The 27,038-nt window shown below is 41.9% G+C and overlaps 1 protein-coding gene across 1 annotated transcript in view; it reads left to right on the forward strand.

The window, feature by feature from the left end:
- LOC109871099 (zinc finger protein 385B-like) overlaps positions 1 to 27,038 on the forward strand; it is a 154,909-nt gene that overhangs the window by 105,566 nt on the left and 22,305 nt on the right. Inside the window, exons 3-4 of the mRNA XM_031806241.1 lie at positions 4,436 to 4,581; positions 16,443 to 16,553. Coding sequence (XP_031662101.1) covers positions 4,436 to 4,581; positions 16,443 to 16,553 — 257 coding nt within the window. The remainder of the gene's footprint in view (positions 1 to 4,435; positions 4,582 to 16,442; positions 16,554 to 27,038) is intronic.

Raw genomic sequence — 27,038 nt, forward strand, 5'->3', positions numbered from 1 at the left:
GTTCATGACAACACAGTTGTGTTTGTTCTGATAAAAAATGCATCAAAAATTGTTATTGGAAAAGAGAGTGCCCTGTGTTCCTGTTCTTATGGTCTGCTGTTGTTCCTGGTAAGGCTTTGTAAACGTTAGCTCCATATAACTCACTATGAACTGGGAGGCCAGTTTCAAATGTCTAGTTGGGTCTCGCATGTGTTTCTCATCTCAAGGTCTTGATTATGGGTTAGCAGAATGACCATGTTTGAGTATGTAGCAAGGTAAAAATAAAAAAAATAATGTTTTTCGCTTCCAACAATACACATTGTCATTGTAACAAGTCATTTAGATAGGCAGCTCAGTTGGTAGAGCATGTCGCTTGCAACGTCAGTATAGTGGAATCGATTCCCAGGACCACCCATACGTAGAATGCACGCATGAATGTAATCGTTTTGGATAAAAGCGTCTGCTAAATGGAATATATTATTGTTATGTTGTACAAGTTCTGACTGATGCAGTAATAATGTGGTGAGCGTCTCGGGTGTCATACATTGAGTCATGAGTAATAAAATAATCCAATGAAAGTCAATCCTGTTTAGGTCATTTCTTCCTGGGAAAAGGGATTTTTATCCTTTATTGTTTCATGACGTCAGACATAGTATTCTACCCAGTCATTTTCATGTGTTGTGGTGTTAGATTCAAGTGAATTAAACTACAGAATGTGTGGACATTAGCAATTTAAGGTGTGTGCCATAGTGTAGAAGGCCGTACTGAAGACGTTTCATTTTGACAATGTGAAGCGCAAGGCATGAAGTTGGACAAGACAGTCTGGACAAAAAGTTTCAGATGATTTATAACACTTTGACATCACATGACCTACAGTATGCACAAGTTACTGATTGTGTGATGCTGTTGTTTATTGGTTTCTTGGTCTTCGGGTTGATGATATGATAGGATTTTGCCTTTCATAATGTTGGGGACAGTTGCCAATGTTATAATAAATGGACAGCAGATGGGTAATTCCACAATAATGGAATTGCGCAGAGGCTCCGATTTTTAACTTAAAATGTATGCCAAACAAAAAGTAGTGATTTCAGAGTTTTAAAACAGTGTGCACAAGGACTACTTTTAAAAAGGTACACAGAACATTTTACAAAAACACATTTACAGGGAGAACTGTGCAGATGCAAAGTTTGGTAACAGAATTTTTGTCAAATCTTTTTTGTGCCCACGTTGTGTCCACGTTTTCCAAAAGCTCTTAAATATCTGCTCAGTATTAAGATTCGCCTGGACCAAATCTGAACAAATCATAGACGTCTATGTTTCACAAATAGAGTACAGTACACTACAGTAGAGTTTAGTACAGTAGTGTACAGTACAGTAGAGTACAGTATAGTTTAGTACAGTACAGTTGAGTTTTGTACAGTAGTGTACAGTACAGTAGAGTACAGTAGAGTACAGTAGAGTTATGTTCAGTACAGTACAGTAGAGTTTAGTACAGTAGTGTACAGTACAGTAGAGTTATGTTCAGTACAGTACAGTAGAGTTTAGTACAGTAGTGTACAGTACAGTAGAGTTATGTTCAGTACAGTACAGTAGAGTTTAGTACAGTAGTGTACAGTACAGTAGAGTTATGTTCAGTACATTACAGTAGAGTTTAGTACAGTAGTGTACATTACAGTAGAGTTCTGTTCAGTACAGTACAGTAGAGTTTAGTACAGTAGTGTACAGTACAGTAGAGTTTAGTACAGTAGTGTACAGTACAGTAGAGTTCTGTTCAGTACAGTACAGTAGAGTTTAGTACAGTAGTGTACAGTACAGTAGAGTACAGTAGAGTTATGTTCAGTACAGTACAGTACATTACAGTAGAGTTATGTTCAGTACAGTAGTGTACAGTACAGTAGAGTAGAGTACAGTAGAGTTATGTTCAGTACAGTACGGTAGAGTTTAGTACAGTAGTGTACAGTACAGTACACTAGAGTTTAGTACAGTAGTGTACAGTACAGTAGAGTACAGTAGAGTTATGTTCAGTACAGTACAGTACAGTAGAGTTTAGTACAGTAGTGTACAGTACAGTACAGTAGAGTTCAGTACAGTAGTGTACAATACAGTAGAGTACAGTAGTGTTATGATCAGTAAACTACAGCATTGCTTGCTCTTTTGGGTTTTAGGCCGGGTTTCTGAATAAACACTTTGTGACATCTGCTGATGTAAAAAGGGCTTTATAAATACATTCTATTGATTGATTGAGTACAATACAGCACATTATGGTTTGTAACTACTATGATTTCTTATTGGTGCCAATTCAATTGCAGAAATTAACGATTTGGTATCGGAATTTCGAATTGTAATAATTCCAAATTGAAATTAGTAAAAACACTAATGAATAGGTCATAGGTCTACTTTTACTTGCTACTTCTATGAACTTTCATTATCATCCCTCCTCATGAGGGACAGAAATATGAAAATATCTTATAGATATGTGGGTTTTTGATAATGGAATTTCAAGGCATAAGGCAATATTTCTTTAACTTACAGAAGACAGAAACATTTATCCAGAACTAAATATAATATTATGTTGATAATAGTCTGCAGGGATCATTACTTCAATGTGATCATGTTTTGATGTATTTCTAATTTCCTTTTAAGACTTTTTCTGCTATATGTTTTCTAAGACCCCTTTTCCATCTGTTTGACCAGGAATCAAGGCCTTTTTCTCATTCCAAATTTTTGGGATGGAAATTGGTTGAAAAATGTATATATATGCCATAATAAAATAAAACAACATAGACTCTTATCTTTCATTTGACCCCCAATTTGACATGCTCCTATTTACTTCACATGTTGGTGCTCATGGGTCCTTTTACATGGAAATGACCAGACACACAAATCAAATTATGAACAACTCAATTCCAAACAATTGAATTCCTATCAGCGATGGAAAAATCTAAACATGTAAGATTAGAGGTTCTAACCATGTATCTCCCATGACAACACGATCATGAGACAGTATAGTTTACAGTATTACATTACATTATTATATAAAGACAAAACCCTCAGTAGAGCTTCATCTCCATGTTAAACGTTGGTTTCATCCCAGTGATCCCCTGCATAGCTTTATTAAATCACAATGTCTCTTGATGGATGATATATTTCTATGAAATTAGCTGGAAGAGTATCCCTGCTGTGTCAGCGCGCGTCGATATTTTACGTTCTCTTGGCATCGAACACAGTATGATTTAGTATGAAGGGAAATTTGAAGCAATAGCTTGATGTTTCTTTTTTTTGAGAAATGTTGTTCATGTTGAATCTCTGACAAGAATATGAGCACCTATTTGAAGTTAGTGTGTGTGTACGTGTGTCAGCACGTACACACACAAGCTGGCACTTATGGATTTCTGAGCTAAACTCACTCATCATTTCACATGCTATTAAATCTCTACTGAGATTAACTCTTGTGTGCAGACACACACAAACACACATGCACGCACATGCACACACACGCATAAAACATGCATTATATGGAGGGAAGTTGAAGAGAAATTAGCTTTGACTTCTGTGTCGATTATCTACAGTAGTGCATAGCTGGTTAATGTCATTCTTTATTTGGGTCTGGATCCATAGGCTTCTGTGTGCATTAAGCTTTTATATTGTATATACAGAGTATGAAAGCCTGAAGTGAACTGGCAATAACCTTATTTTCCTTACAAAGTAGATATACACAGATATGACTACGATACCAATGAACTGCCTTGCATCAGGTATGATCTGTTTCTGGGCTCAAGACCCAGTCCCAGCCATAGAAGTATTCTCCTAGCTCCATTCCCTCTGCCCCAACATAATGTACTGCATCCTTCCTCCAGCCAGCCCACCTTCCAGGCTGACTCACACCCCAGCACACACACACTCCACATCTTACCCCAGCCTATGAGCGCATAGAGACGTTTTTCTGCTTAATTTAAGACATGATGAGTTACTTTCCACTATTCTCTGCCACAGCGCTCATAACAGCCACAGTGTACAGTGTATTTTCTCTGCCTGTTAGCTCCTCGTGTGTGTTATGTATGGTCCTAGTGCTATGAATATAATTTTGAAATTTTTTATTTAACCTTTATTTAACTAGGCAAGTCAGTTAAGAACAAATTCTTATTTACAATGACGGCCTACCGGGGAACAGTGGGTTAACTGCCTGTCAGCTCAGGGATTCTATCCAGCATCCTTTTGGTTACTGGCCGAACGCTCTAACCACGCACTAACCTGCCACCACTACATCATACTGCCCTCATCTGAAAATGTGTTAATATTTCTCTTTCTCTGTTTTTCTCTTTTCCTTACTCTTTCTTTCTCTTTCCCTCTCCCTCTCTCTTTCCATTGTTCTGTCCCTTTTTCTCTCTCCTCTCTCTCTCCATCCTTCTCTCCCCCCCTCCCCTCTCTCTATCTAACTATCTCTCCATCTCCAAAGGAAGTTCATGCCATAGCAACACACTGCCTGCGCTGGTGCGGAATCAGTCACTGATGATGCAGTCCACTTTGGATATGAAACCCTTTATGCCCTTCCACCAAGTGGACACCTCCTCTAGTGTGGGACTCTTCCCTAATTTTAACACGGTAAGAAATTGCTGCTTTCATCTCTTGTTAGTATTGCTTTCCCGAGCCAGACCACCCCATAGGGCAGTAACCTATCTCCTTTTTTTGTAGTGTGAGGCAGATTGATGAACAGGTACAGCCACTGGACTGGGCGCCTGTCCTTTCATCTCATGTATTTGTAGTTTATTGTCACTATTATTGATCCTAGATTTCAGTATTGTTTCATTGCCAGAATCCTACTGTCTTTCTTTTCCTGATTCATGAATTCTAAATGGCTTAGGAGATTCTTCCTTTTCCCTTCACAAAGAATCTTAATGGCAAATGCACAGAGAAAGAGAGAGAGAGAGAGAACACTGCAGTCCCACCATCAAGGAATCGATTCCAACCCTCCAAAACTGAGAGGTGGAAACAAAATCTATTCTTGGTTTTATCTTGCCAAAAACACATCTCATGCTGATAGTTGATGTGGCAGGTGTAAAAATGTCATGACCTGAAAAATCCACTGAGAGAGTTAGTCAAAGAGTTTCTATGAGTGTTTAACCCTGTGTTGGCCGGGTTGTATGCTCCAACCATAGAAGGACTAAAACAGACATTTCCATCCAACGTTTTGTGATGGGTGGACCGTTCTATTTACATTTTATTTGTATGTCTCCTCCAACCTGCAAAGTCAGTCAGAACAGTGTCCTGTTAAAAGGGACTGAGGTAGGCAGCAACAGGAGGACTGCTCATGTCTGTGTGACTGTGATTCCCAGGCCTGCCATGGTCCGATGTGACAACACTCTTTGGAACAGTTAGTGAGAGCCTTGCCTGTAGTCACGGAAACCTGTCAGGAACACTCTGACTCACAGCGCTAGTCTCTAGCTCAGACCTGGGTTCAAGACACTACTCTAAATCATTTCAAATACTCTATCTGTGCTTGACTGAGGTTGTCTGTTTCCATAAATCCAATAGAAACACCTGAAACATCCAAACCCAGTCAACCTGGCACTCCAGTCAAGGCTAGGGAAAATGCTCAATAGTATTTTAAAGATTTGAATGATTTCAAATAGTATTTGAACCCAGGGCTGCTCCAGCTTAGCTCAGCTGAGTCCAGTGTGATTCCATTGGCTGAGGCAAAGACACATCTAAACCAGACATAGTGTCTCTACTGCTGTCGTTGACTATTAAGTGGTAGTGCACTAAGTTGATGAGTTCATGTTGGTGAGAGTGATGTTGATTATATACACTGTGACTGTAATGATGACACCAAAATTAAATATTGTCCAAAAGTTCATCTGGGGACATTTATTTTTAAAGATATTTTGAAGAATATACTCATTGCAGAATTACAGTTTTTACATTTACATTTCAGTCATTTGGCAGACGCTCTAGAGTGACTTACAGTTAGTGCATTCAACTTAAAATAGCTAGGTGAGACAGGCACATATCACAGTCATAGTAAGTACATTTCCTCAATAAATTAAGTCAGAGAGACCAGAGGTGTTGGTGTGTAGGGTTTGAGCATAGCCTGAAGGTAGGGGGTGGCAGTTCCTCTTACTGCTCTGTAGGTAAGTTTTAGAAAGAGGGGTGACACTCTAGACCAAAACTGTTATAGACCAATATACATCATGCCCTGCCTCTCTAAAGTCTTCAAAAGTCAAGTTAAAAAACAGATCACTGACCCCATTTCGAATCCCACCGTACCTTCTCCGCTGTGCAATCCGGTTTCCGAGCTGGTCACGGCTGCACCTCAGCCATGCTCAAGGTACTAAATGATATCATAACCACCATCAATAAAAGATAGTACTGTGCAGCTGTCTTCATCGACCTGGCCAAGGCTTTCGACTCTGTCAATCACCGTATTCTTATCGGCAGACTCAATAGCCTTGGTTTCTCAAGTGTTAAGAATGCAGAGCAACACTTTATTATAGACAGACTTCTCCCCATCCTAGGTACTGTTGTATCAATATGTTTTGAATGTGAATGTTATCCTCAACTTGCTGAATTTACACATTATTCATTACAAGAGAGATCCTTAGTTGAGGTTTAGGGTTTAGTGAATGATTTGTCTCAAGTACAATGTTTAGTTTTTGAAATATTTAGGACTAACTTATTCCTTGTCACCAATTCTGAAACTAACTGCAGCTCTTTGTTAAGTTTTGCTTTCATTTCAGTCGCTGTGGTAGCTGATGTGTATAGTGTTGAGTCATCTGCATATATAGACACACTGGCTTTACTCAAATGACATTAGTAAAGATTGAAAAAAAGTAAGGGGCCTAGACAGCTTCCCTGGGGAATTCCTGATTCTACCTGGATGGAAGAAGAACACCCTCTGTGTTCTGTTAGACTTTATCCACAATATAGCAGGGGTGTAAAGCCATAACACATACGTTTTTGCAGCAACAGACTATGATCAATATGTCAAAAGCTGTACTTAAGTCTAACAAAACAGCCCCCACAATCTTTTATCACCAATTTCTCTCAGCCATTCATCAGTCATTTTGTATAAGTGCTGTGCTTGTTGAATGTTCTTCCCTATAAGCGTGCTGAAAGTCTGTTGTCAGTTTGTTTACTGTAAAATAGCATTGTATCTAGTCAAACACAATTTTTTCCAAAGGTTTACTCATGATTGGTAACAGGCTGATTGGTCGGCTATTTGAGTCAGTTAAGGGGGCTTTACTATCATAGGGGAATAATTTTTGCATCCCTCCAGGCCTGAGGGCACACGCTTTCTAGTTGGCTTAAATTAAAGATATGGCAAATAGGAGTGGTAATACCGTCCGCTATTATCCTAAGTGGCTTGTCATTGTTGATAGAGAATTTTAAAATATTCTGCAGCATTAGTAAAGATATGATCAATACATGTTCATGATTTCATTCATGTACTGTTTGTACCTACCCTTGTAGTTTGATTCATATCCTGAACCAGGTTGCAGGTACTAGTTACAGTTTGAAGTGGGCAGCCTGATGAAAACCAGTCAATATTTAAATCACCCAGAAAGTATACCTCTCTTTTGATATCACATACATTATCAAGCATTTCACACATGTTATCCAGATACTGACTGTTAGCACTTGGTGGTCTATAGCAGCGTCCCACCAGTATGGACAGGCATAATCTATGGACAACAAACACAATTAATTTTATTGATGGCAAGTTGAATGCACAAAGATACCAGGATGAGTTCCTGAGGCCCATTGTCATACCATTCATTCGCTGCCATCACCTCAACTTTCAGCATGATAATACACATTCCTGGAAGCTGAAAATGTCCCAGTTCTGCCAAGGCCTTCATACTCACCAGACATGTCACCCATTGAGCCTGTTTGGGATGCTCTGGATTGACGCGTACGACAGTGTGTTTCGGTTTTTGCCAATATCCAACAACTTCGCACAACCATTGAAGAGGGGGGACAACATTCCACAGGCCACAATCAACAGCCTGATCCACTCGGAGGAGCTGCTGCATGAGGCAAATGCTGGTCAAGCCAGATACTGGCTGGTTTTCTGATCCATGCCCCTACTTTTTTTTAAAGGTATCTGTGACCAACAGATGCATATCTGTATTCCCAGTCATGTGAAATCCATAGATTAGGGCCTAATGAATTTATTTCAATTGACTGATTTCTTACTATGAACTGTAACTCAGTAACATCTTTGAAATTGTTGCAGGTTGCAGTTAGAATTTTGTTTAGTGTAGATGTATTTTTCATGCTGTGAATCTTTTGTTGAGGAGGATGGAGTATGGTGTCGGAACATACAGTATGAGGTCTGATATTTGCATTGTTGCAGCATCACTGTTCTGTTCTGTAGTCACTGTACTACTGTGTACTCTGAATCAATAAACCTGTGAAGACAACACAATACTCTGCAGGTGTCAGAAACTCACGGTACATTCAGGAATACAAAACCAACAGATGGTGAATTGATCTGTCTTTGTTTTTCTCTGCAGCTGCTCTCAATATAAAAACCCTTGAAACACAAAATGTAGGCTACTGTAAGAATGACTGCAACATAATATTTATGTTTATTAAGTAATGTTATAGTGAAAAAGGAGTCTGCAAACTTCAGTCAAATGCAATGTCAGTGTTTTTATTAGCTAAGCTTTCAGTCGGTGATAACCATGTAATTAGAATTCTATGGGGATAACCTTTGTCTGAGAACATATATTCTTACCTTGTACAGTGGCTTGCTAAAGTATTCACCCCCTTGGCATTTTGACTATTTTGCTGCCCCTTACAACCTGGTTTTAAAATTGATTTTGGGGGGGTTTGTATCATTTAATTTACACAACATGCCTACCACTTTGAAGATGCAAAATATTTTTTTATTGTGAAACAAACATGAAATAAGACAAAAAAAAACTGAACTTGAGCGTGCATAAATATTCACCCCCCCCCCCCCCCCCCCCCCAATTCAATACTCTGTAGAGCCAACTTTTGCAGCAATTACAGCTGCAAGTCTCTTGGGTATGTCTCTATAAGCTTGGCACATCTAGCCACTGGGATTTTTCAAGGCAATACTGCTTCAGCTCCTTCAAGTTGGATGGGTTCCGCTGGTGTACTGCAATCAGTAAGTCAGACCACAGAGGTCTGGGCTTTGACTAGGCCATTCCAAGACATTTAAATGTTTCCCCTTAAACCACTCGAGTGTTGCATTAGCAGTATGCTTAGGGTCATTGTCCTGCTGGAAGGTGAACCTCTGTCCCAGTCTCAAATCTCTGGAAGACTGAAACATCCATCATTCCTTCATTCCTTCAATTCTGACCAGTATCCCAGTCCCTGCCGATAAAAAACATCCCCACAGCATGATGCTGCCACCACCATGCTTGACTGTGGGGATGGTGTTCTCGTGGTAATGAGAGGTGTTGGGTTTGCACCAGACATAGTGTTTTCCTTGATGGCCAAAAAGCTCAGTTTTAGTCTCATCTGACCAGAGTACTTTCTTCAATATGTTTGGGGAGTCTCCCACATGACTTTTGGCGAACACCAAACATGTTTGCTTATTTTTTTCTGGCCACTCTTCGGTAAAGCTCAGCTCTGTGGAGTGTATGGCTTAAACTGGTCCTATGGACAGATACACCAATCTCCGCTGTGGAGCGTTGCAGCTCCTTCAGGGTTATCTGTGGTCTCTTTGTTCCCTTTCTGATTAATTCCCTCCTTTCCTGCTCCGTGAGTTTTGGTGGATGGCCCTCTCTTGGCAGGTTTGTTGTGATGCCATATTCTTTCCATTTTTTAATAATGGATTTAACGGTGCTCCGTGGGATGTTTTAAGTTTTGCATATTTTTTTACAACCCAACCCTGATCTGTACTTCTCCACAACTTTGTCCCTGACCTGTTCGGAGAGCTCCTTGGTATTCATAGTGCTGCTTACTTGGTGGTGCCCCTTGCTTAGTGGTGTTGCAGACTCTGGGGCCTTTCAGAACAGGTGTATATATGCTGATCTGAGAGCAAGGCACTGTAAATGTTGATTGTTCATGTGCACCAGTGGGGGCTGGTGGGATGAGATATAGGAGGACAGGCACATTGTAATGGCTGGAATGGGAATAAATGGAACGGCATCAAACACATCAAAGATATAGAAACCACGTTTGACTCAGTTTCCAGGAATTCCATTCCAGCCATTACAATGAGCCTGTCCTCTAGCTCCTACCACCAGCCTCCTCTGATGTGCACTTGGTGAGAGAGGTGCCAGACCGCAATGATTGAATTAGAGTGTGCATTTTGTTTCCCATTCATCATATTGTCAAATGCATCCTGTAACAGGACAAGTGGGCTCGTGGGTTCTGACACTAAGTCTGACAACATGTTATTACTGTCATCACTGGTCCTGGTAGGTAATTGGTAGTGAGAGTGAGAGTGAGAGTGAGAGTGAGAGAGAGAGAGAGTGAGAGAGAGAGAGAGAGAGAGAGAGAGAGAGAGAGAGAGAGAGAGAGAGAGAGAGAGAGAGCTCTGACACTGAGTGGCGTAGCGACATGCTAAAGGGATTATTTATGATTACATACTGTATCTACTCTACACTAGAGTACTCTATATTCTACCTGTTTTATTTCATTACGTTTTGACATAGATTTGATCTCCATAAGACTGACCTGTATAAATAAAGGTTAATATAAATATTTGCCTCAGCAGTAACATGTTGAGGTTGTGCAGTTTATTTGTTTACCAGAATGATTTGCATTGAGGAGGTGAACAGGAGATGACAGGAACGTATAATTTAAATGAATTGGACAGTGACAGCCTGTTTGTCCCTGCTTTAGCCCTGCAGCTTTCTCTGTCTGCTTATCACTGGAATTTAATGAACAGTCGCTGAATGACAGTTTAAGTTATTTTTCTCAAGTTGTTTTGTTGGGTTGGTGGGGTGTAGTACGGTGCATTGTGTTTAGTTGTGTTGTTTTGTGTAGGGTTGAAAATGCACAGTTGGAAGGAATACAATAAGCACCATACACAACAAGGATCACATACACAATTAGCATACACAATTACAGTGTGGAACCATACACAATAACAATATAGCACCATACACAATATTGTCAATAACACATCACATGTACAATGTTATTACCGCCTACTTTAGATGTTTTATTCCCTTTGTCTTTGTGTCTCCTTATAACACTACCGTGACCATGAAGTGGTCAGAGTAATGACTATAGGTACACTGCATAAGTGCCATCTTTAAGGTCTTCGGATCTGGAGGCTTAAATGATCCTCAGGTGCTGCTGCTGCTGCTTACAGTAATTGTAACAAGTTGTATACTGTATGTGTGTGGATGGTGTGGGTGGGCAGCATCAAGCCTTGGCACTTATCCTGATATTAAAAGCCTTCTTATTAGTTAAAGGAAGGAGAGGTGGTGGCCTCTAACTGGCTGTTATCCACCTGGCCTGGCTGTAATAACCTGTAAAGTCTGCGTCCCAAATGGCACCCTATTCCTTTTCCTTGGGGTGCTTTTTAGTCGTTCAGTTTGTGTCATTCTTTTGTTTTTTATCTTATGTTGGTTGTGTAGTAAATATTTCCTTTTTTATTTTCATTGTTTTTCATTTGTTTTTTCCTGTAAAGCACATTGTGCTGTGTAAATAAAGCTTGATTTGATTTGATTCCCTAGCTCCAAGGGCCCTGTTCAAAAGTAGAGCACTGTGTAGCACTATCAATAGAGTGCCATTTTGGAGTGGAGCCTTGTAAAGTCTTACTGGATTGGATGGCTTGGTGGTTGCTGGCTCTGGTCGTGTGGGTAAACAACATTATGACACCACTACTGTGTGTGTGTGTGTGTGTGTGTGTGTGTGTGTGTGTGTGTGTGTGTGTGTGTGTGTGTGTGTGTGTGTGTGTGTGTGTGTGTGTGTGTGTGTGTGTGTGTGTGTGTGTGTGTGTGTGTGTGTGTGTGTGCGTGTGTGTGCGTGCGTGCGTGCGATAGAGAGATAGAGAATGAGAGAGGGGGGGGTTGGATAGATGGAGGGACAGAGAACAGAGAGGGGGCATATAGCTCAGACCTTTTGTACATCCTCACGAAAGCACATGCAACACAACACGCTCTCTCTCTTTGCACTCTCTTTCTCCCCCTCCTTTTCTCTCTCTCTGCAGACTAGACAGTTCTTCAAATAGCTCTTCAAATAAAAGCTAACATGAATGGTAGGATAACTAATTGCATACATAGAATGGTAGTGTAACTAACTAATGGCATAGATAGAATGGTACGATAACTAATTGTATACATATAATGGTAGGACAACTAACTAATGGCATAGATAGAATGGTAGGATAACTAATTGTATATATAGAATGGTAGCATAACTAACTAATGGCATAGATAGAATGGCAGGATAACTAACTAATTGTCACGATCGTTGGTTGAATTAATGGACCAAGGCGCAGCGTGCGTAGAGTTCCACATGTTTATTGGATGAAACTCACAGAAAACAATAAAGCGCAAAACGAAACGTGAAACTAATGTAGTGCTCACAGGCAACTAGACATAGACAAGATCCCACAAAAACCCAGTGGGAAAAGGCTGCCTAAATAAGATCCCCAATCAGAGACAACGATAGACAGCTGCCTCAGATTGGGAACCATACCAGGCCAACATAGAAATGAAAGAACTAGACTACCCACCCATGGTCACACCCTGACCTAACCAAAATAGAGAATAAAAAATGATCTCTAAGGTCAGGGCATGACAGTACCCCCCCCCCCCCCCAAAGGTGCGGACTCCGGACGCAAATCCTGACTCTATAGGGGAGGGTCCAGGTGGGCATCTAGCCTCGGTGGCAGCTCTGGTGCGGGACGTAGACCCCGCTTTCCTCGCGGATCCGCCAACTTCGGTGGCGACTCTGGTGCGGGGATCGTCGCCGAAGCTCCGGACTGTGGATCGTCGCCGGAGAAACTGGACCGTGGATCATTGCCGGAAGCTCCGGACTGTGGATCATCGCCGGGAACTCCGGACCGTAGATCGTCGCCAGAGGAACCAGACCGTTGATCGCCGCCGGAGGCTCCGGACCGTGGATCATCGCCGTGGACTCCGGACGGTAGATCGTTGCCGGGGACTCCGGACCATAGATCGTCCCCCGGAGGAACCGGACCGTGGATCGTCACTGGAGGCTCCTGACCTTGGATCGTCACTGGAGGCTCCGGGCCATGGATCATCACTAGAGGGTCCGGACCATGGATCATCACTGGAGGCTTCGGGCAATGGATCATCACTGGAGGCTTCGGGCCATGGATCATCACTGGCGGCTTCGTGCCATAGATCATCACTGGAGGCTTTGGACTGTGGACCGTCTCAGGAGGTTCCGGGACTGTGGACCGTCTCAGGAGGTTCCGGACTGTGGACCGTCTCAGGAGGTTCCGGACTGTGGACGGCCTCAGGAGGTTCCGGACTGTGGACCGTCTCAGGAGGTTCCGGACTGTGGGCGGCCTCAGGAGGTTCCGGACTGTGGACCGTCGTTGGAGGTTCCAGACTGTGAAACGTCGCCGGAAGCTCTGGACTGGGAACTGTCGCCGGAAGCTCTGGACTGGGAACTGTCGCCGGAAGCTCTGGACTGGGAACTGTTGCCGGAAGCTTGGTGCGTGGGGCCGGCACTGGTGGTACCGGGCTTGGTGACACGCACCTCAGGACGAGCGCGAGGAGCAGGCACAGGACGTACTGGACTGGGGAGGAGCACCGGAGGCCTGATGTGTGGGGCTGGTACAGGTGGCATCGGGCTGGTGCCACACACCTCAGGGCGAGTGCGGGGAGGAGGCACAGGACGTACCGGACTGTGGAGGCGCGCTGGGAACACAGTGCGTAGAGCCGGCGCAGGATATACTGGACCGTGGAGATGCACTGGATGTCTGGAGCGTAGAGCTGGCACAATGCGTCCTGGCTGGATGCTCACTTTAGCCCGGCAAGTGCAGGGAGCTGGCGCAGGACGCACTGGGCTGTGAAGGCGCACTGGCGACACAGTGCGTAGAGCCGGCGCAGGATATCCTGGACCGAAGAGGCGTACCTGAGACCAGGAGCGCTGAGCCGGCACAACCCGTCCTGGCTGGATGCTCACCTCCACTTACTTTTCTCCCGGGCCCAGGATCCCTGCTCCTCCTGGCCACGCTGCTTGGTCCTCTTGTGGTGGGATCTTATGTTACGTTCGTTTCAAAATGAAATAGACCAAGGTGCAGCGTGGTAGGCGATCATCTTTAAACGAACGTAACAATAACTAATGGCATACATAGAATGGTAGAATAACTAATGGCACACATAGAATGGTAGGATAACTAACTAATGGCATAGATAGAATGGTAGAATAACTAATGGCACACATAGAATGGTAGAATACCTAATGGCACACATAGAATTGTAGGATAACTAACTAATGGCATAGATAGAATGGTAGAATAACTAATGGCACACAGAATGGTAGGATAGCTAACTAATGGCACACATAGAATGGTAGGATAACTAACTAATGGCATACATAGAATGGTAGGATAACTAACTAATGGCATAGATAGAATTGTAGAATAACTAATGGCACACATAGAATGGTAGGATAACTAACTAATGGCATAGATAGAATTGTAGAATAACTAATGGCATTCATAGAATGGTAGGATAACTAACTAATGGCATAGATAGAATTGTAGAATAACTAATGGCATACATAGAATGGTAGGATAACTAACTAATGGCATATATAGAATGGTAGGATAACTAACTAATGGCATACATAGAATGGTAGAATAACTAATGGCATACATAGAATGGTAGGATAACTAACTAATGGTATACATGGAATGGTAGGATAACTAACTAATGACATACATAGAATGGTAGAATAACTTATGGCACACATAGAATGGTAGGATAACGTTAATTGATTAGCTGGCCAAGAACAACTTGCCTCTCGATATACTGTATTTTTGTATTTGTTCTCTCTTCTGTGGAGTCCTGATCTCACGATTCTATGTGAGATGGCAATAGGTAGGAGAGATGGCATCAAATATGTAATGTGGCCTTCGTTCAGTCTCCATGTGATTTGGTATTGGGGATCAGGCTCACGTCGGGGTGTCGGAAGCTTGTTGTTATTTTCTATGTACTGTAGGATGTTTGTCTGACAGCAGCAGTTATGGTGAACTATGAATGAATACCATTAAAGACTACTCTGGCGCAGTGGCGCAGTGGTTAAGGGCGCTGTACTGCTGTGCCATCAGAGACTCAGGGTTCGCGCCCAGGCTCTGTCGTAACCGGCCGCGACCGGGAGGTCTGTGGGGCGACGCAAAATTGGCCTAGCGTCGTCCGGGTTAGGGAGGGCTTGGTCGGTAGGGATGTCCTTGTCTCATCGCGCACCAGCGACTCCTGTGGCGGGCCGGGCGCAGTGCGCGCTAACCAATGTTGCCAGGTACACGGTGTTTCCTCCAACACATTGGCTTGGTTGTGTTGTGTATCTGAGGACGCATGACTTTCAACCGTACGGGAGTTGTAGCGATGAGACAAGATAGAGCCACTACAACAATTGGATACCATAAAAAGGGGCAAAAAAATAAACATTATTAAAAAAATTAAAAAGACTGCTCTAGGAATAGTATGTTATCAAATATTTTCCTACCTGGTGTTCTCTGAGCTACAGAGAAATTAGCTGTGTTCTCTCATGTATTATTAGAATAGTCACGTTCACACTACACACTGCCCAGGGTTAGTGAATGCCTGAGCGAAAGGAGGGTTAGTTTTAACCCAGCGTTAAGGATAGCCCTGGGCTAAGAACATGCAGTGTGAAAAGCACTTTTAAAGGGCCTTTTAACACATACAGTCCACTTATTAACAGAGGGTTGATTCACAAAGAAGGCCCAAGTGGTTTTTCTTTCAGTTTCAATGTGTTTGTGTAACTACAATAGAAAGCTCTTATAAGCACAAGCAAATCAATGGAGGTGATTCATCTTCCATTTCCATGATCCTGGAGTCCTTTACATGTGCTTTGTCCTCACAGTTTATCGTTTGTCATAGTTAATTATACACACATGCTTTAAGTAAAGTGTTACCCTTTGTTCTTTTACCAGTCTGAGTATCTAATATGTCTTTAACACCTATCTCTGGAGATGAGCGTCACCGGGTAGTGAACACTACCAGGCTACCACATGTCCTCCTTTAAGGTGTTCACTATCTACCCATTCTGCTCCCCACTGACCCTGGGGTGCCCCTTGGCTGTGGGAACCACCTAATGTATTACAGTAGATGGAAGGGAGATCTCTCTCTCTCTCTCTCCCCCTCTCTCTCTCCCTCTCCCTCTCTCTCTCTCTCTCTCTCTCTCTCTCTCTCTCTCTCTCTCTCTCTCTCTCTCTCTCTCTCTCAATTCAATTCAATTCAAGGGCTCTCTCTCTATCTCTCCAGAACCCATGCAATACTTAAACATTACTCTCCTGTCTTCTTGTCTTCCAGATGGATCCCGTCCAGAAAGCTGTAATAAACCACACGTTTGGAGTCTCCATCCCTCCGAAGAAAAAACAAGTGATTTCCTGTAACATCTGTCAACTCCGCTTCAACTCAGATGTAAGTACAGTAACGTTACAAGACACTCTCTCTCGAAGAAAAACAGCATGGTAAAGTGTGTGTGTATACAGTGTGTCTTTGGTTGCCACACTTTTCTGGAAGACACCTACTGGTATACTATTGTTACTGACTACTACATTGAGGAGAAAGTTCCGTAGTAAAAATCCTTAAGAAAAAAATATTACATTAAAACAGGATCAAACCCATGAAACAGACGTCTTAGATAAACGTAGATAAGCCTAATTGCGTCAGACATATTGTATCTCTGAGATTTGGGATAATAAATAAACTAATATGATGCTCTCTGTGCTGTGAATCCTTTGGGTCAAGCTAAGAGGACATCATATTTGTTTACAAGATGTTTACTGCCCATTATTCGTTTCAATAGCCAATCAATCCACATGCTGTAGTGTAGAATAACAGACGTGCCTGAAATGTTCTTAGGAGCCTTTGTTCCCATTTCAACCAATCAATGGCCAATCCTTAGAGTGTTTCAAACATAGCCGGTGATGCATTGTGTACAAAATGGTTTGTGGTTGTTTTGTAGTGCAGACCAGACTAGTACTGGGCAGGTGGATAGATTTAGACACAATATACCACAGTATGGCCTACTGTGACCAGACTGTTGTACTTTGTGGTAGTCCATATGAAGTGGCCAGACTGTTGTACTATGTGGTAGTACATAGGAAGTGGTCAGACTGTTGTACTCTGTGGTAGTCCATAGGAAGTGGTCAGACTGTTGTACTATGTGGTAGTCCATAGGAAGTGGCCAGACTGTTGTACTCTGTGGTAGTCTATAGGAAGTTGTCAGGCTGTTGTACTCTGTGGTATTCCAAAAAAAGCCATTTTACATTGGACAAAAGTAGAGACTCAGAGCCAGAAAATGGCATATCATACACTACAGTTGAGGAACAATGGGAAAGTAATTCTGTTTTGAAAGTTGATACATTTGTAACCTCTCTTTTGAGAAAATGACCCTTGAATGTTTTGATAAACCTACTGGAGAGTTCCTCCTTGTCTACACCCATTCAGCATTGTTCACACCCTCTTAAGCCTTATCCTCACCCATCTCTTTAAGGATTCACATGTGAGGCCATGTACTAAACTACCAAAGATTTCAGGATTAAAGGCTGGTTTATTGACAGTATCGACAGCATCATGAACATTCTATTGTCGTCCGACATCAAACTTGTCGTTGTCGTTATGAAAAAGTATAAACACAAAAACTACAGGCTGCATGACATCAGCAGCCTGGTGGTCCAAAATAGCATAACTATAAATCCACCCGTCATGTTTTGGTACATTTCGAGCTTGTTAGCTAGCTAGTTCATATTAAGTTAGCTGGCTAGCCAGTTCAAATAATGACCATATCATATAGCTGACAACGTCTTTACTTTAGCTCATTTGTCTTCATTATTACAGAAAATAAACTCACAAGAGACTAGTCAAGGATAATATCACCTCTACCTTACCTGACACCCTAGACCCACTTCAATTTGCTTACCGCCCCAATAGATCCACAGACGATGGAATCGCCATCGCACTGCACACTGCCCTATCCAATTTGGACAAGAGGAATACCTATGTAAGAATGCTGTTCATTGACTATAGCTCAGCATTCAACACCATAGTACCCTCCAAGATCATCATTAAGCTTGAGGCCCTGGGTCTGAACCCTGCCCTGTGCAACCGCCCCCAGGTGGTGAAGGTAGGAAACAACTTCGCTGATCCTCAACACTGGGGCCCCACAAGGATGTTCACCCATGACTGCGTGGCCCTGGGAGTGTGGTGACAGGAACATAACCTCTCACCCAACGTCAACAAAACAAAAGAGCTGATAGTGGACTTCAGGAAACAGCAGAGTGAGCACCCCCCTATCCACATTGATGGGACAGTAGTGGAGAAGGTGGAAGGTTTTAAGTTCCTCGGTGTACACATCATGGACAAACTGAAATGGTCCATCCACACAGACAGTGTGGTGAAGAAGGTGCAACAGCGCCTCTTCAACCTCAGGAGGCTGAAGAAATTTGACTTGGCCCCTAAAACCCTCACAAACTTTTACAGATGCACAATTGAAAGCATCCTGTTGGGCTGTATCACCACAACCGCAGGGCTCTTTAGAGTGTGGTGCGGTCTGCCCAACGCATCACCGGGGGCAAACTCCCTTCCCTCCAGTACACCTACAGCACCCGATGTCACAGGATGGCCCAAAAGATCATCAAGGACAACAACCACCCGAGCCACTGCCTGTTCACCCCGCTATCATCCAGAAGGCGAGGCCAGTACAGGTGCATCAAAGCTGGGACCGAGAGACTTCTATCTAAAGGCTTCTATCTCAAGGCCATCAGACTGTTAAATAGACATCACTAGCACATTAGAGACTGCTGCCCTATATACATAAACTTGAAATCACTGGCCACTTTAATAATGGGACACAAGTCACTTTAAAAGTGTTTACATATTTTGCATTACTCATCTCATATGTATACACTGTATTCTATCCTATTCTATCCTATCCTATCTATTCTACTGTATCTTAGTCTATGCCGCTCTGATATAGCTCGCCCAAATATTTATATATTCTTAATTCCATTCGTTCACTTTAGATTTGTGTGTATTGTGAAATTGTTAGATATTACTTATATGATATTACTGCACTGTTAGAGCTAGAAACACAAGCATTTCGCATTAACATCTGCTAAACATATGTATGTGACAAATAAACATTTGATTTGATTTGAAGGCAAGCCAACTACCGGAAATAGCTTACGGTTGTGACTATGACGAAATTAAAGCTTCTACCAGAGAATTTTAGAACTTGGACACTGTCTCGTTGACCTAACGTTATATCCTAATTTGACTTTGGTGCAGGTCATGTTCTTCACATTACCGTCTCTGGTAAACACATACTATATCAAATAAAATCAAAGTTGATTTGTCACATGCACAGGATACAGAAGGTGTAGTGAAATGGTTACTTGCACAGTGTAGTATTTTGTTTAGACATATAACTGGCTAGCTAAACAATGAACCATAATCCCAACTCATAACGTTTCTACCCTGCGTGAATCTGCAAGTAGCTAACCAACCAGGTTCAATGTTAGCTAGACTATAACCAGCAATGCAAATGGCTCTGAGATACGAATAATATTACTACACAGATCATACACGTAGCGTTAGCTAGCGAGCCAGCCAGCTGTCGTTAGCTAGCTAGCTAACAGTACGCTTTAACTTGAAATTAAAAATTAATTTCTGACAAAATTAGAAACGAATAATATCTGAAAATGTAGCTAGCTTGACTATCTTATCCGTATACATGATGGATACGTCTCCCTCTCTGTCACAGATGCCATGGTTGCCCTTAGTTTGAAGATGTAATCCGGACACAAGTGTTTTATACAACAGCCTTCTGTGTGTTCTCTTTCAGACTCCCTCTACAAATTTGCAATCAAACACAATCATTTTCTCCATATCCTTAGCTATCATACTCTAATTCCACCTGGCATTCCACTGATTTCAAAACTCAGTCATCCAGAAAGTGGAGAGCAACACTTTTGCAGTTCTTCTACGTGATATCTTTCAAAAAGCTAGCTTATAAAGGATTACCTACACATACTGACAAGCTCATGTTTTAGACAGAAGCGCGCTACGTGGCAGACCAATCCAAACTTATCTTTCTGCATGTCCAGTCCATCCATTATGTCAGCCAATCATGTCTAGCCGGAAGGTTCCTGTCTTTTTCTGTGGCTCAACCAACTAGGCTCGTAGTTTAACAATTGTATTCGTATTTACAGATGGCATACAAGTTTGTTATTAAGGCACATAAAAGTTCACATGTTCCAGAAGGCATTTCTGCTAAAAAGCACATTTCGATAAATAAAAAGTTTACGTTCAAATGCAACTCCTGTGAAGTAGTGACATGCGACATATGCCTAGTTTCCTAAAAAGAGTCACATGTATGTAGATATCTTTGCTAGAAAGAATACAATATTTACTCTGTAGTACCCAATAGGGAAAGTTTTGGAGGCCAAATTGTAAAGGTGGACTACTTTGTAGTATTTGGTGACAGACGAAACATTATAATATACTAACTATCCAGACCAATGGAGATATGGTTCTGGGTGCTGAGATTACCAACTGTGTGGCCAGTCTATTGTGGTCTGTTCTCCCCATAAGGAAGTGGTAATTACTTCCTGTATTGCTGTGTTGTTCTCTCTCTGCTGGCCTTTTGTGACAGACGAAACATTGTAATATACCAACTGTCCAGATCAAAGGAGATATGGTTCTGGGTGCTGAGATTACCAACTGTGTGGCCAGTCTATTGTGGTCTGTTTTCTCCCATAAGGAAGTGGTAATTACTTCCTGTGTTGCTATGTTGTTCTCTCTCTGCTGGCCTTGATTAAGGCATTATAATAGGAGATAAATTATGTTGGGTTGGCAGAGAGCCCAGTCTGATACAGGGGTCCTACTGTGAGGAGTAATTGAGGAAAGATTTCTCCAATGGCACCCTATCCCCTATAAAGTACACTACTTTTGACCAGGGCCCATAGGGCTCTGGACAAAAGTAGTGCACTGGAATAGAGTACCATTTCAGACTCAGCTTTTTATCACCAGGGTTTGTTGTTTATCTTCTGTTGTGTTCTAGATCTAGATTGAAAACAAACAGGAACAATTGTTGGCACGTTCTTTCCATCACGATCCCTAAACCACTGAAAGCTCCTGGATGTTTGAGAAACACATACTCTAGCTAGACATAATCACATTGCTAGAGGGACTCAAGGTGTTCTTCCTCTCCCTCCCGTTGTTGTCCCCAGCTGGGTGTAATTGCTTGATTGTTATCGACTGTGAAACTCTCCTTTTCCAACAGAGATGACTGTGGGAGATTAAAGTTGTGGCCACTTCTACTTATTTTCTTTCCCAGTACCAAGGAAGAGAGGAAAAAAGATTTAATTTGTCATGATAACGTAAAGCGTTCTGTTCTCAAGATAAGTATTAAAGAATGCTTTCAAGAGAAGCAAACCATCTCTCTCGTTCAGTCTGCCTCTCTCTCTCTCTATCTGCTCTCTCTCTGTCTGGAAGAGTTCACGGGGGGTGAAGCCTGAAATATCAAAGAAGTTGCTGCTAACAAATGTTTTTGATGCTAATCCTGGTTGCATGTATCCTCCGTATTGTGATCCATGCAGGGAGAAAGGCCTGTCTCTACCAGTCTCCTCTCTGTCTCTACCAGTCTCCTTCCTCTCCTCTCTGTTTGGAGACTGTCACAGTTGCATCCCAAATGGCACCCTATTCCATACACAGTGCACTACCTATAGAGCCCTATGCGCTCTATAGGCCCTGGTCAAAAGTAGGGCACTATATAGGGAAACGGGTGCCATTGTCTAAAGACTATCACAGTCACTCTGAAGCCACTCACCACCCCCTTAACGTGAAGAGAAGGCCCTGTTGAAGTGTCAGAGAGATTTGGCCCTGTGCCACCAACCCTGACACATTTGATATTACATTCCTTCATCTTCTGTCAAACTCACACAACTCTCTATACTGTATAAATGCACGGCAGACCTGTTCTTGCTATTCTTTTGTTGGTCATAACACACAGAAATGATTTTTATGGCCCAGTACTCCAGGAGATATACGTCATCACACACTGGAGGAAATAGAAAGTGCTTTAAGTAAGCCTGGACTGTCTCGCTAATGGCACCCTATTCCTATGGGCCCTGGTCGAAAATAGTACACTATAAATGGAAAATGTTGCCATTTGTGACACTCGCTTGGATTAGAAATCACTTGGATTAGAAAAAACTAAGTGGCTTAAAGGAAACATGATTACTCATAATGTATTTTACTTTGAGCATTATGCCCTCTTAGCACTGTCACTCTGGTGCTTGTCTGCCTTGTTGTTAATGCAGTGCAGGAAAGACATCCCACTGGGCCCAAACTGGTTAAATTTATGTTAGCATGCAAAGGTCAAAGGTCTGTGGAGATTTCACAATTGCTATAATAATGTGCAGAATCTAAAACAGCATTGATCCCTTACACTACGTACTTTTAATCTAATTTCAACTGCAATTTTGGTCATTTGGTTGTGTTATTAGGTGAAGCACGGTGATAACACATTAAGTTGTTGTATAAATACAAAATATCTGACATTGTATTTCCATTTTAACTTTGTTGTGCTTTTAAATGGTTCAAAGTGCAGTGATAACACTTCTTGCTGATGTGTTTTTAATTGGGTGAATAAAGGTTGAAATCTCATTGATCAACGTCTCAACCAAATATTACCTACATTTCCTGGTTGAAATTACGTGGTGTGTCCAGACAGGGCTCATTAAAGCACTGATGCCTTTCCATCCCCGTCCCCATCCTGCTGCTGCTGTGAATGTAAAACTGAAGACTGCTGTAGCTGCTCTGTGCCATCCAATTCAGGAGTCAGATGAGAGAGTGGAGAGGAGGGGAGGGGAGGGAGGGAGGGAGGGAGGGAGGGAGGGAGGGAGGGAGGGAGGGAGGGAGGGAGGGAGGGAGGGAGGGAGGGAGGGAGGGAGGGAGGGAGGGAGGGAGGGAGGACTCCTGTCGATCTTAGCACTCACTTAATGAGATTCTAATGAAGTTTCAAGTGCTGAACAATTTCTTATAGAGGCTTTGTCTGCCGCTCAGGAGGAGCAATAGTCGGTGTCCCAAATGGCACTTTATTTCCTATAGTGTACTACTTTTGAATGGGCCGTGACAAAAGTAGTGCATTATATAGTGAATAGAGTGCCACTTGGGACACAGACATACAAATAGAATGAGTAAACAGCTGTTAAATATACAATACTGTATACCGGAAGGCCTGTAGCTAGGTGACAGCACTGTAAGCATGGTAAGCACACCACACTGCAAATAAAATGAGCTCACTAGATAACCGATCACCTTCTCCCGAGGATGTGACTAACAACATAATAATAGATTTAGCTGCCCTCGAGATTTCTCACAGCAATGTTTGCTTATGTGGACAATGCCATAATCCTTGCTACTGAGTATATATGAGTAAAGTCATGACTAAAGATGAAGAGTAAACCAATCTGACAGTTTTTTTTATTGCTTAAATGGAAAGGAATTTAGAATTGCCTCCTTCTTTAAACCCAATTTATTCAAGATACATTATTGCCTTTGTGATAACGTTTACAGTGTGGTAGCTATCTCTCTGATGTTGGATAGGCTTCAAGTGGAATGCCATTCTAATTTACAGAGTCTTGCAAGTTGCTACCATTTAAGCAATTTTTTTGACCTGGAGTACACGACTCAAAATTGGTTTTATTGCATTTCCATACCAGCATGGTTGGCCCTTATATATTGACTGTGAAAGAGCATTCAAGTCAACGTCTGTGTTACTTAACATCCTCAATCAGAACCTTTTAACAGCCAGCAGTTTAGAGTGTGTCCCAAATGGCACCCTATTCCCCACATAGTGCACCAACTACCATAGGGCCCTGGTCAAAAGTAGTAATCTTTATAGGGAATAGGGTGCCATTTGGGACAAAACCTTAGAGATTAATCATATTAGTTAAAAATATTTAGGGCTGCAATCCCATTAACATGATCGATATGACAACAGCCAGTGAAAGTGCAGGGCGCCAAATTCTAAACAACAGAAATCTCATCATTAAAATTCCTTATACCGTATTTTATACCGTTTTAAATGTAATCTTGTTGTTAATCCCACCACAGTGTCCGGTTTCAAATAGGCTTTACAGCGAAAGCACCAGAAACAATTATGTTAGGTCACGACCAACTCACAGAAAAATTCTGCCATTTTTCCAGCCAAAGAGAGTAGTCACAAAAAGCACAAATAGAGATAAAATGAATCACTAACCTTTGATGATCTTCATCAGACACTCATAGGACTTCATGTTACACAATACATGTATGTTTTGTTTGATAAAGTTCATATTTATATAAATAAATCTCAGTATACATTGGCGCATTACCTTCACTAGTTCCAAAAACATCTGGTGATATTGCAGAGAGTGATCTAGAAGAAAAAGAAACGCACACCTATTAAGATATTGCAGAGAGCCACATCATTTTACAGAAATACTCATTATAAATTTCGATAAATACAATTGTTAGACATAGAAATATAGATATAACTCTCCTTAATGCAACCGCTGTGTCATATATTTTTTTTTATTACGGAAAAAGCAAACCATGCAATAATCTGAGACGGTGCTCAGAAGAAAAAAGATTCTGCCATGTTGGAGTCAACAGAAATCAGAAATAACATCATAAATATTCCCTTACCTTTGATGATCTTCATCAGAATGCACTCCCAGGAATCCCAGTTCCACATTAAATGTTTGATTTAGTTTGATAATGTCCATTATTTATGTCCAAGTAGCTACTTTTTTTAGGGCGTTTAGTACACAAATCCAAACGATCGTGCAGGTCCAGCCGAACTTCGGACGAAAACTTCAAAAAGTTTTATTACTGGTCATGGAAACATTTCAAACTAAGTATAGAATCAATCTTTAGGATGTTTTTATCATAAATCTTCAATAACGTTCCAACCAGAGAATTCCTTTGTCTGTAGAAAAGCCATGGAACGCAGGTCGCTATCATGTGAAATGCACGTGACCAGGACCTGGCTCTCTGCCAGACCACTGACTCAAAGAGCTCTCATCCGGCTCAACATCACAGTAGAAGCCTCATTCAAGTTTCTAAAGACGGTTGACATCTATTGGAAGCCTTAGGAAGTGCAACATAACCAATATCCCACTGTGTATTCAATAGGGGCTGGATTGAAAATCGACCAACCTCAGATTTCCCACTTCCTGTTTGGATTTCTTCTCAGATTTTTTGCCTGCCATATGAGTTATGTTATACTCACAGACATCATTCAAACAGTTTTAGAAACTTCAGAGTGTTTTCTATCCAATAGTAATAATAATATGCATATATTAGCAACTGGGACTGAGGAGCAGGCCGTTTACTCTGGGCACCTCTGGGCACCTTTCATCCAAGCTACTCAATACTGCCCCTGCAGCCATAAGAAGTTAAAGGCTTCTGATTAATGCCTGTCCAGCAGTAGTTTATGTGCAGCCTCAATAAAATAAATGTCTCTATTTATAATGCATGAATCATGCTTCAGGCTAAACCCACAGGCAAACTAACAGGTCCATAAAATGTGTTTTTTAAATTAAAACTTAATCTCAGTTTCTTCCCACTGTGAAAAAGAGCTTTTCGATGTGCTCTTTTGCAATATAAAAAAACTTTCACAGATGGCTATTGGCTACCAGACATACCAACTGCAATCATTCTCAAAGATCTTGATAAAATAACTCTCACGACATTCACCAGTATATTGCTCCAATGCCTATCCCCTTCCACTGTTATTTATTAAACTATCAGCTCTTTAACTCATTGTTGAAGAATGTCGAGAGAGAGAGAGGGAGAGAGTGAGAGAGAGAGAGAGAGAGAGAGAGAGAGAGAGAGAGAGAGAGAGAGAGAGAGAGAATATCATCTGCCCTGTATGTTTGAAGTCAGGCCAATATTGGATTGATACAGCTCGGAGGGCTGCAGGCTCTATCCTCAACCATTTTGCGTTCAATTGAAGAGAGAGACATCTCATTCAGATGAAAGCAAAGCCAGCAGGCACTGTGAGGAAGCAAGCTTTTTCCTCAGAAGCCATGTCATTTTAGGTTAGCTGTGGTGTCAACACTCAGTGGCTGTGTGTATGTGTGTGTGGTTCTCACACGCACGTGTGTGTGTGTGTGTGTGTGTGTGTGTGTGTGTGTGTGTGTGTGTGTGTGTGTGTGTGTGTGTGTGTGTGTGTGTGGTGTGCTCCGCAAGCACATGTTTGTGTGTAAGCTGTGTGCGCACACGCGCATGTGTCTATATATGATCCAGCTGAGCTAAGTTCCCTAGTTTGGAGGAAACTCCATGTGAACCATACCTGAGATGGCAGATATGATACAAACACAAACACAACCTGCTTTCGTCATTAAAGCTTAATGATGTTGTAGTATGAGAAGTGTAGATAAGACTGAAAGGTGGCCGGTCCTCAATGGCTTCATTAAAGTGGAGCTCTACTACACCCCTTAAAGTAGTTGTGCTCAAGTCAGGGTCTTTTTTGGAGAAGAAGGCTGATGTTTTACGTGTTCCTATCCAATAGCTTTTTCTCTTTTTTTTTCTTTGCGTTGTTCGTAACTTATTTTTCAACTTATTTTGTACATAAAGTTGCTGCTATCGTCTCTTATGACCGAAAATAATTTCTGGACATCAGAACTGTGATTACTCACCACGGACTGGCAGAATCCTTTTTTTCCTTTAACAGCCCGATGAGCCCGACGTGAATGACATACTGCTTTTGCCAGGAACAGGCCCAGATCCCTGTCATGTGCATGAAGAGAAGGCGGAGAAAATGGGTCTGGAGGGCAGGCTGCCTTCTGAGAATTCGTAGGCAATTGAATTAACCCCCACTGCCCTCCATTCTGCTAGCAAACTTGCAAT

The sequence above is a fragment of the Oncorhynchus kisutch genome, linkage group LG26 (assembly GCF_002021735.2).
Source record: "Oncorhynchus kisutch isolate 150728-3 linkage group LG26, Okis_V2, whole genome shotgun sequence".
Taxonomy (NCBI): domain Eukaryota; kingdom Metazoa; phylum Chordata; class Actinopteri; order Salmoniformes; family Salmonidae; genus Oncorhynchus; species Oncorhynchus kisutch.